The sequence below is a fragment of the Gadus morhua genome, unplaced genomic scaffold, assembly GCF_902167405.1.
Source record: "Gadus morhua unplaced genomic scaffold, gadMor3.0, whole genome shotgun sequence".
NCBI classification, from domain to species: Eukaryota; Metazoa; Chordata; class Actinopteri; order Gadiformes; family Gadidae; genus Gadus; species Gadus morhua.
This window is the reverse complement of record NW_021964037.1, coordinates 17983-27500: the sequence shown is the minus strand read 5'-3', so window position 1 is coordinate 27500 and position 9518 is coordinate 17983. Positions and strand designations below refer to the sequence as shown.

General features: G+C 50.7%; 1 protein-coding gene across 1 annotated transcript in view; it reads left to right on the top strand.

The window, feature by feature from the left end:
- Positions 1–9077, top strand: part of LOC115538933 (plexin-A4) — a 27499-nt gene extending 18422 nt beyond the window's left edge. Inside the window, exons 5-7 of the mRNA XM_030350147.1 lie at positions 3185–3397; positions 6544–6694; positions 7071–9077. Coding sequence (XP_030206007.1) covers positions 3185–3397; positions 6544–6694; positions 7071–7166 — 460 coding nt within the window. The 3' untranslated portion in view covers positions 7167–9077. The remainder of the gene's footprint in view (positions 1–3184; positions 3398–6543; positions 6695–7070) is intronic.
- The last annotated feature ends 441 nt before the right edge of the window (positions 9078–9518 follow it).

Genomic DNA, 9518 nt, shown 5'->3' with positions numbered 1-9518 from the left:
AACACCACGAGCACCAAACACAGAGCACCAAACACCGAGCACCAAACACCACCAAACACCACCAAACACCAAACACCGAGCACCGAACACCAAACACCACCGAGCACCAAACATCATACACCACCAAACACCAAACACCGAGCACCAAACACCGAGCACCGAACACCAAACACCAAACACCGAGCACCAAACACCAAACACCGAGCACCAAACACCACCGAGCACCAAACACCACCGAGCACCAAACACCAAACACGAGAACCAAACACCGAGCACCAAACACCAAACACCAAACACCACCGAGCACCAAACACCAAACACCACCGAGCACCAAACACCAAACACCACCGAGCACCAAACACCAAACACGAGAACCAAACACCGAGCACCAAACACCAAACACGAGAACCAAACACAGAGCACCAAACACCAAACACGAGAACCAAACACAGAGCACCAAACACCAAACACGAGAACCAAACACCGAGCACCAAACACCACCGAGCACCAAACACCGAGCACCAAACACCGAGCACCAAACACCGAGCACCAAACACCGAGCACCAAACACCGAGCACCAAACACCGAGCACCAAACACCACCAAACACCACCAAACACCAAACACCCAGCACCGAGCACCAAACACCATACACCACCAAACACCAAACACCGAGCACCAAACACCGAGCACCAAACACCGAGCACCAAACACCGAGCACCAAACACCGAGCACTAAACACCACCAAACACCACCAAACACCAAACACCAAGCACCGAGCACCAAACACCATACACCACCAAACACCAAACACCGAGCACCAAACACCGAGCACCGAACACCAAACACCAAACACCGAGCACCGAACACCAAACACCGAGCACCAAACACCACCGAGCACCAAACACCAAACACGAGAACCAAACACCGAGCACCAAACACCAAACACCACCGAGCACCAAACACCAAACACCACCGAGCACCAAACACCAAACACGAGAACCAAACACCGAGCACCAAACACCAAACACGAGAACCAAACACAGAGCACCAAACACCAAACACGAGAACCAAACACCGAGCACCAAACACCACGAGCACCAAACACCGAGCACCAAACACCGAGCACCAAACACCACCAAACACCACCAAACACCAAACACCGAGCACCGAACACCAAACACCACCGAGCACCAAACATCATACACCACCAAACACCAAACACCGAGCACCAAACACCGAGCACCGAACACCAAACACCAAACACCGAGCACCAAACACCAAACACCGAGCACCAAACACCACCGAGCACCAAACACCACCGAGCACCAAACACCAAACACGAGAACCAAACACCGAGCACCAAACACCAAACACCAAACACCACCGAGCACCAAACACCAAACACCACCGAGCACCAAACACCAAACACCACCGAGCACCAAACACCAAACACGAGAACCAAACACCGAGCACCAAACACCAAACACGAGAACCAAACACAGAGCACCAAACACCAAACACGAGAACCAAACACAGAGCACCAAACACCAAACACGAGAACCAAACACCGAGCACCAAACACCACCGAGCACCAAACACCGAGCACCAAACACCGAGCACCAAACACCACCAAACACCACCAAACACCAAACACCAAGCACCGAGCACCAAACACCATACACCACCAAACACCAAACACCGAGCACCAAACACCGAGCACCGAACACCAAACACCAAACACCGAGCACCAAACACCGAGCACCAAACACCGAGCACCAAACACCGAGCACTAAACACCACCAAACACCACCAAACACCAAACACCAAGCACCGAGCACCAAACATCATACACCACCAAACACCAAACACGAGAACCAAACACCGAGCACCAAACACCAAACACCAAACACCACCGAGCACCAAACACCAAACACGAGAACCAAACACCGAGCACCAAACACCAAACACGAGAACCAAACACAGAGCACCAAACACCAAACACCAAACACGAGAACCAAACACAGAGCACCAAACACCACCGAGCACCAAACACCGAGCACCAAACACCGAGCACCAAACACCGAGCACCAAACACCACCAAACACCACCAAACACCAAACACCAAGCACCGAGCACCAAACACCATACACCACCAAACACCAAACACCGAGCACCAAACACCATACACCACCAAACACCAAACACCATCAAACACCAAACACCGAGCACCAAACACCGAGCACCAAACACCGAGCACCAAACACCACCAAACACCACCAAACACCAAACACCAAGCACCGAGCACCAAACACCATACACCACCAAACACCAAACACCGAGCACCAAACACCGAGCACCGAACACCAAACACCAAACACCGAGCACCGAACACCAAACACCGAGCACCAAACACCACGAGCACCAAACACCAAACACGAGAACCAAACACCGAGCACCAAACACCAAACACGAGAACCAAACACCGAGCACCAAACACCAAACACCAAACACGAGAACCAAACACCGAGCACCAAACACCAAACACCAAACACGAGAACCAAACACCGAGCACCATACACCACCAAACACCAAACACCGAGCACCAAACACCACCAAACACCAAACACCGAGCACCAAACACCACCGAGCACCAAACACCAAGCACCAAACACCGAGCAACGAACACCACTGAGCATCGAGCACCGAGCACCAACAACACTTAGTTGTTTATTTATGAGCTGTCTCGGAGGCCCCTGCATGGGGGGTTGCCGTTCGGAATTAAAATTCAAATGAAAACATCGGCCGCACGTCACAATGTTAATGTCGGACCCCGCTCAGCGTGACTACTGCCGCCACACGGCTCCGGATGGTCCCGTCAGCGAGGACGTCTAAGGACCCATGTCTTTAAGCAACAAACACAGTTCAGAGGATCTCATTGTGTCAGTTCTGAGGAGTCCTTCCCGTATCGTCGCTGATGTGTGAGGCAATAAAGTTCTGATGAAAATAAAACAACAATCCTTCCAAGCGTTCCATGTGCCTCCTGGCCCCCCCCCTCGGCACGGTGGTTAGCGGTGAAGGGGTGAGTCGACGCCGTAGTGTGGCTGGGCGACTGACCTCGCTGACGGCTGAAGCAGTGACCTCACACCCTCCTAACCCCTCCTCTCTCCCCCTCCCCTCCCCAGCCTACCTCTGCGTTTCTGGGTCAACGTGATCAAGAACCCCCAGTTTGTGTTTGACATCCACAAGAGCAGCATCACCGACGCCTGTCTGTCCGTCGTGGCCCAGACCTTCATGGACTCCTGCTCTACCTCAGAGCACCGACTGGGCAAGGACTCGCCCTCCAACAAGCTGCTCTACGCCAAGGACATCCCCAGCTACAAGAGCTGGGTGGAGAGGTGAGGCACGGCCCGCCTGCACGTCACCGCGTGTGTGTGTGTACACAGACATTAGTTTAGGTTGAATCAACAGTATGTGTGCCTGTGTGCGATTCCGTGTGATGTGAAATTTCGAAAATAGGTTCACTTTGTTAGTGTGTGTGTGTGTGTGTTCGCGTGGGTCTGTGTGCGTGTGCGTTCATACTATAAATGAGTGTGCACGTGGGCCTGGGTGGGTGTCTCAAGAGGGTAGGTGAGAGAGTTTATCTGTGATTCTTTTCCCCAAAGGATATTTTAATGACATTTATTGGGGCTCCGCAGGACAGGGGCGCGGTCTGGGAGGGCGGAGTTAATAAATTATAGGGCACTGTGTAAAGTAGGGAAGTGTTCATGTGTAGGCCTAGCTCCCGGCCTAGCCCCCGGCCTAGCCCCCGGCCTAGCCCCCGGCCTAGCCCCCGGCCACGTGTAGGCCTAGCCCCCGGCCACCTGTAGGCCTAGCCCCCGGCCACGTGTAGGCCTAGCCCCCGGCCACGTGTAGGCCTAGCCCCTAGCCTAGCTCGCGGCCGGGTGTAGGCCTAGCCCCAGTCTAACATCCACCTCTCAGATGAGCAGCTACAGGCTCAACAATATATTCATTAGAAACCGTGTGTCTGTGTGTGTGTGTGTGTGCGTGTGTGTGTGTTTGTGCGTCCGTGTGCGTGCGTGCGTGCTTGTGTGTGTCTCTCTGGACCTCATAATTTCCAGAGCTACAGTGGGGCAGCACAGTGATGGACTAAGAGCTACTCAGCCCCACTCTGAGGTTCAGTCTGAGGCTCAGCAGTGACTCACCGGTCGCCCCCATCAAGCCGCTGTGAACAGCCTGGCAGCGGGGGCCCTGCTGGTGTTGTGTGGGGCAGACATCAGGGCGGCTTATTGCTTTATGCACTTTATACTCTGCACTCTAGGCCCGGTGCTTCAGGTCAGGCCTTCGCAGGCTGGGCTCCCCCGAGAGAGTTTCTAGGGGTAACTGGAATTGTAAGGGGTATCTCAACATATGATATATAATACATCAAGAATAAATACATTTGAATGGCATATACAGATTTGAAAGTGAATATCCCCATCTAATTCTCCAATGGTCTAGTCCTCAAACTACAAATGTATGTATCCGAAATGCCGCAAGAAAGCCGGGAGATTTCCCACTTTGCATTGTCTTGCTAGCATGATGCTAGCCTTATTCCCTGGATACTGTTGGTGCTGTTTATTAGTGTTCATAGTAGTTCATTAGTACGGCCTGGGTAGTGGTCGTGTGCCAGCTGGCATTACTGAGACGGAGACGGACGGAGAGTGGCAGCCGCGGAAGATTGACAGGCTGATGAATGGCTGACACACACACACACACACAGGGACACACACAGGGACACACACAGGGACACACACAATCACACAGGGCTGCAGGCAGAGCTTCCTCCTCGTATGTTTTGCTGACAGATATCCAACGACTCAAGCTCTTTTTACCCGTTTTTTGGCAGCGTAGACCGTCACTTCAGGGTCTCCTTGGCAACCGGCGTAGTCGGGTTTAAGATAACTTTTAACGACTCCCAGCTGAAAGGATCCGTCCGGCCTCATCCCCATCGACCCCGCCACTGATACGGCTCTCACTTCTCTGGCCAAAGACTTTGCACTTCCCAGTTCCAGAAATGAGAGAGAGAGGCAGAGAGACAGGGACGGAGACAGGTAGACAGATGACACTGCGTCTCTGCGATGGTGAACAGAACGGTAAACACAAGCCGTAGAAGGGGGAGCTGTCGGCCGATCCAATACGCAACTTCAGCTGGAAGTAGACTGTGAACACCCCCGTTTTATCACGGCACATTTCACTAGGGCCTCGGAAAAACTTGTACATTTTGTCCCTCTGCCAAAATGCAGCGCTATCAGATGTACACTTTGGGGTTGCTTTCATAGAGCTGCGGACTTGAACGCAGTGTCAGGCTATGAACTAGTGGAAACGCTGACTGGTACAATAACAAGTGGCAGGTTTCTCTGGCTCCCCACGATGCATATTCAGCAGGTTCACGACCAACGACGATTAGGTAATCTGATATTTGATGTTTGATGCGTGATATTACAGTCGGGTAGATGCGTATAAATCTTCATGCTGAGCTCTGGGTTGAAGCGATTTATTGGGATGAATGCAAGCCTGCAATGTTTATGTTATATTGACATTGGAAATGAATTTGATCTGGGAATTGATAAGCACCAGGCGATTGGCTGATTCATCAGAAATTCCATTTCCAGGGTTGTTAGTTCAGTGGAACCATACTATGGATGGATGACTTGAGAATGCATTCACCAGAGTTTGAAACAGTTTTCCTTTAAAGGTACGCTTACACAGGGGTTGGACTGGTTTCTACTTCAATGAAGCTACGCAAAATGCTCTGGAGGGACTGGGATGGTGCGGTGTGTCTGCAAAAATGAGTGCAATATCTTTCTGTCATTGACCATGGGATGAATATTTTAAGAGGATGTTACCCAAGGCAATTTTGACAACTGTCTTTAGATATTACGATTATTTTCCCCCAGTTGCTGGAATGTTCTAAATTCTATATTGTCAAGACTTATAAAATAAATGTATTTGCAGACCTTGAAATGAAAAAAAAAAGTGTCCCATGCCAAACTCAGGGGCTCACGACTAGCGAGATTTTTTGGCATGTTAGCTGCTTTCGACTTCGAGCGTTCAAGTGCTTTGGGAGGAGTTTAACGTGACATTCCAAACCTTCATCTTGGTGCCTTTTTACAATTGTAATAAGAATTTAAACTGTGAGAAGTCTCAAAAGATATCCCAAACTATCTATCCTGAGAGGCCTATGGACCCAAATTCTTGGATTTTGACAAATGGTGTGAGGGTACTGGCATTTTAAGCGACATCCTGAATTATTGAGACCTTTTGTCTAAATAGTACCAAACCTTCTGCTCACTGGGATACTCTGAGGTCACAGAAAGTTTGACCAGTCAGGGGCAGAGCCTGAGGGGCTTTGATTCCTAGAATATCGTTTAACCCTGGAATCCTAATAACTGGTTGACCACTAAACATCACAAACCCTTGCATGAGATGTTCTTTATCACTCCTTCCCCTTTGATGCTAACCCTCTGCGGCCTTTCTCCTTTCGCCCTCTTTCCTCCTTCAGATACTACTCAGACATCGGAAAAATGCCTGCAATCAGCGACCAGGACATGAACGCCTACCTGGCGGAACAGTCCCGGATGCACATGAGCGAGTTCAACACCATGAGCTCCCTCAGCGAGATCTACTCCTACGTGGGAAAATACGCAGAGGAGGTACGATGCTATCCCAGACCGTCCTGTGTCTGCCTGTGGGCATCCTTGAGCAAGAAGCCCATAGCCCCTTCCAGCTCCTTTAAATGACCACGATCCCCATGGGGGATTTCACCATCGTAGGCACAGAGTTAGACAATAGCTGCTGCACTTGGCGCATTGTGAGTACAGAAGACGGAGGTGCTACATTGCTGTGGTTTGTGGCTCGGGGGAGCTCACACTCAATGGCCTTCAGCAGAAATGTATATAGACTAACTGCTGATTGTGTTTTGCCTCGCGTGTTCACCAAGAATTGGTGGTATGTTTCTCCACTTGCTGACCTGTGTTTGTGTATGTGTGTGCATGCTTGTTTGTGTGTGTCTGTGTGTGTGTCCCCCAGATCGTGTGTGCTCTGGAACAGGACGACGGCGCCCGGAAACAGAGGCTGGCCTACAAGCTGGAGCAGGTGGTGGCCTGCATGAGTATAGAGAGCTGAGGACTACATTTCCCAGGGCGCACTGGGAAGAGACTAGACCCCGTCCGAAAACCGAGCCGTGCCTGAGTGAAGACCTACCCTCATATATCCTTATCTTCATCATGTTGACTTCCTCCTCTCCTCTGCTTCTTCCTCCCGTCTTCAAGACGAAGACGTCCTCCTTGGCCGACGACCCTTTATTCTTCCACTTCCTCTTCTTCTTCATGCTCTCGTCTCTCTCGCAGAAGAAGAAGGCCGTCCGTTGTTTTAGTTTTTCCTCATCCGCTCTGCTGCATAGACTAGTCGACCTATCGGTGGTTGGGGACCCCCCCGGCCCCCGCTCTCCCCGGTGGGGGGGGGGGGCGGGGGGGGCCCTCGACTCCGCCCCCCGCAGGTTGGAGCTCCGAGGGGAGTGGAAGAGGGGGGGTTGTGGGACTGGGGGCGGGAGGGGGTGGCTGGGCTGCTTTACACGCTGGCCATATTGGCACACTTTATTTTTGAAACCTGTCATAGGTTGGAGAAAAAAAAAAAAGAAAAAAAAAACATTTTACGTTGCCTTCCAAAAAGTGACACAAAGTCTTTGAGGAGCGGCCGAAGACGTCGACGGCTGTTGTCAGCTTTTTTTGTCAAGAACTTTCTTTTTTAATTTTTAAGGAATAGAGTAGTTATGTCTAGAGTCCAGCTTACTGTAGTGCTATACACAATATATGGAATCAAAAGAAATATGTCAAAGATTAAGGACTAGCGAGTGAAACGCAAAACTAAAAGAACGGAGGGTTTCTGAGTTTACACTGTATCTACGATTAAAGCATACATATCTGCTAGAGTTTTCAAGAGTACAAAAAGAGGCGAAGGCTGGCGTTCTTTTGCGATGTAGCTGGAACTGTATTTAAGTCAACGAACTGACGGGGTAGTAGAGAGAAAAGGTCTCAACGCTGCCCTTTATTAAGATAGTGACAAAAACCTAGAAACTTTATAAGACCAGAGTCTCCTCATCCCCTGTCTCCGCCTTTACGATATTAGCACACTGTTTCCACCCTCCTTTACATTGGATGACCCCCGCCCCAGTCCGGTCTCTGGTATCACGGCTAGCTGTGAAGGGAGCCTTTGTCCGGTGAACAGAACCAGAGGGTCCGAGGCGGTACCGAGGTGGAACCTCTGAGAGAAGCACACAAAAATCAACTCTGGAACCTAGCGCCGGGGGCCGCTGGTCCAATTAAACCGAGAGCCTCTTCCTAGCACTCGCGTTGTCCAAACTGCGACGGCGTATCAAAGCACACGAGAAGAAAAAACACACAAACACACGCGTAAACACACAGAGCAGCTGCCCAACACCCTGACATTCTGTCGACGTCTACTTTGCCTGTGGAAGAGGGAGGGAGGGAGGCGTCACTGGGAAAGCTAACACGAGAATACGAAAAAAAGACTGTTGGCACGACTGTGGAACTTGAATTGACAGGTTCTACCTGAGCGTAGCCGCTGGAGTGCTGCCTGTAAGGGGTTCTGCTCGGGGGGGAAAGCACGTATTTTACACAATGCTGTTGTGAAATGACTTGTGGGGAGATAGCGAACAAGATGGACTTTGTTGGTCAGCCAAAACCAAAGGAGCTTGATATTTTCTTTTTTTTTCTTTATTTTTAAATGGTCAAAAAATGTGTGTGTTGTCAAGTTCCACGAAGGAAAATTATGAATAAAGACTTTGTGGAAGACAGCTTACTACCCCAACAACGAAAAAAGAAAATTTCTGACCAGAAGTTGAAAAAAAAGAGCAAAAACCTGTGTGATCATTCTGACCTCAGTGTGCTGAGAGCAGAGGCCTTTCAATGAGTCTCTGTCTCCCCCTTCCATCCAAGGTCTCTCTCTCTCTCTCTCTCTCTCTCTCTCTCTCTCTCTCTCTCTCTCTCTCTATGTCTCTCTCTCTCTCTCTCTCTCTCTCTCTCTCTCTCTCTCTCTCTCTCTCTCTCTCTCTCTCTCTCTCTCCCCTCTCTCTCTCTCTCTCCCCTCTCTCTCTCTCTCTCTCTCTCTCTCTCTCTCTCTCTCTCTCTCTCTCTCTCTCTCTCTCTCTCTCTCTCTCTCTCTCTCTCTCTTTCAGCACACCGTCCACCCTCCTGTCCAGCTCCCACCTCTTCCAGTTCCATGTTTTTAGTTTTGCACAAGCGTCGGAGAGTGACTAGGTGGCGTCAGCGGCAGCACTAGCCCCGCCCGCCCAGACTCCGCCTGTGTACCGTTCAGAGGCTCTCTGTCTGTGTTAGTGTAGTGGTCCTCCAGTGGCAGGGGGGCCGCCTATCTCCAAGCCTTAAACAGAAACAACAACAACAACAACAACACTGAGTTCCAGAACGGGGAGTGAGCGAGTCGTGGACGACAAACTTT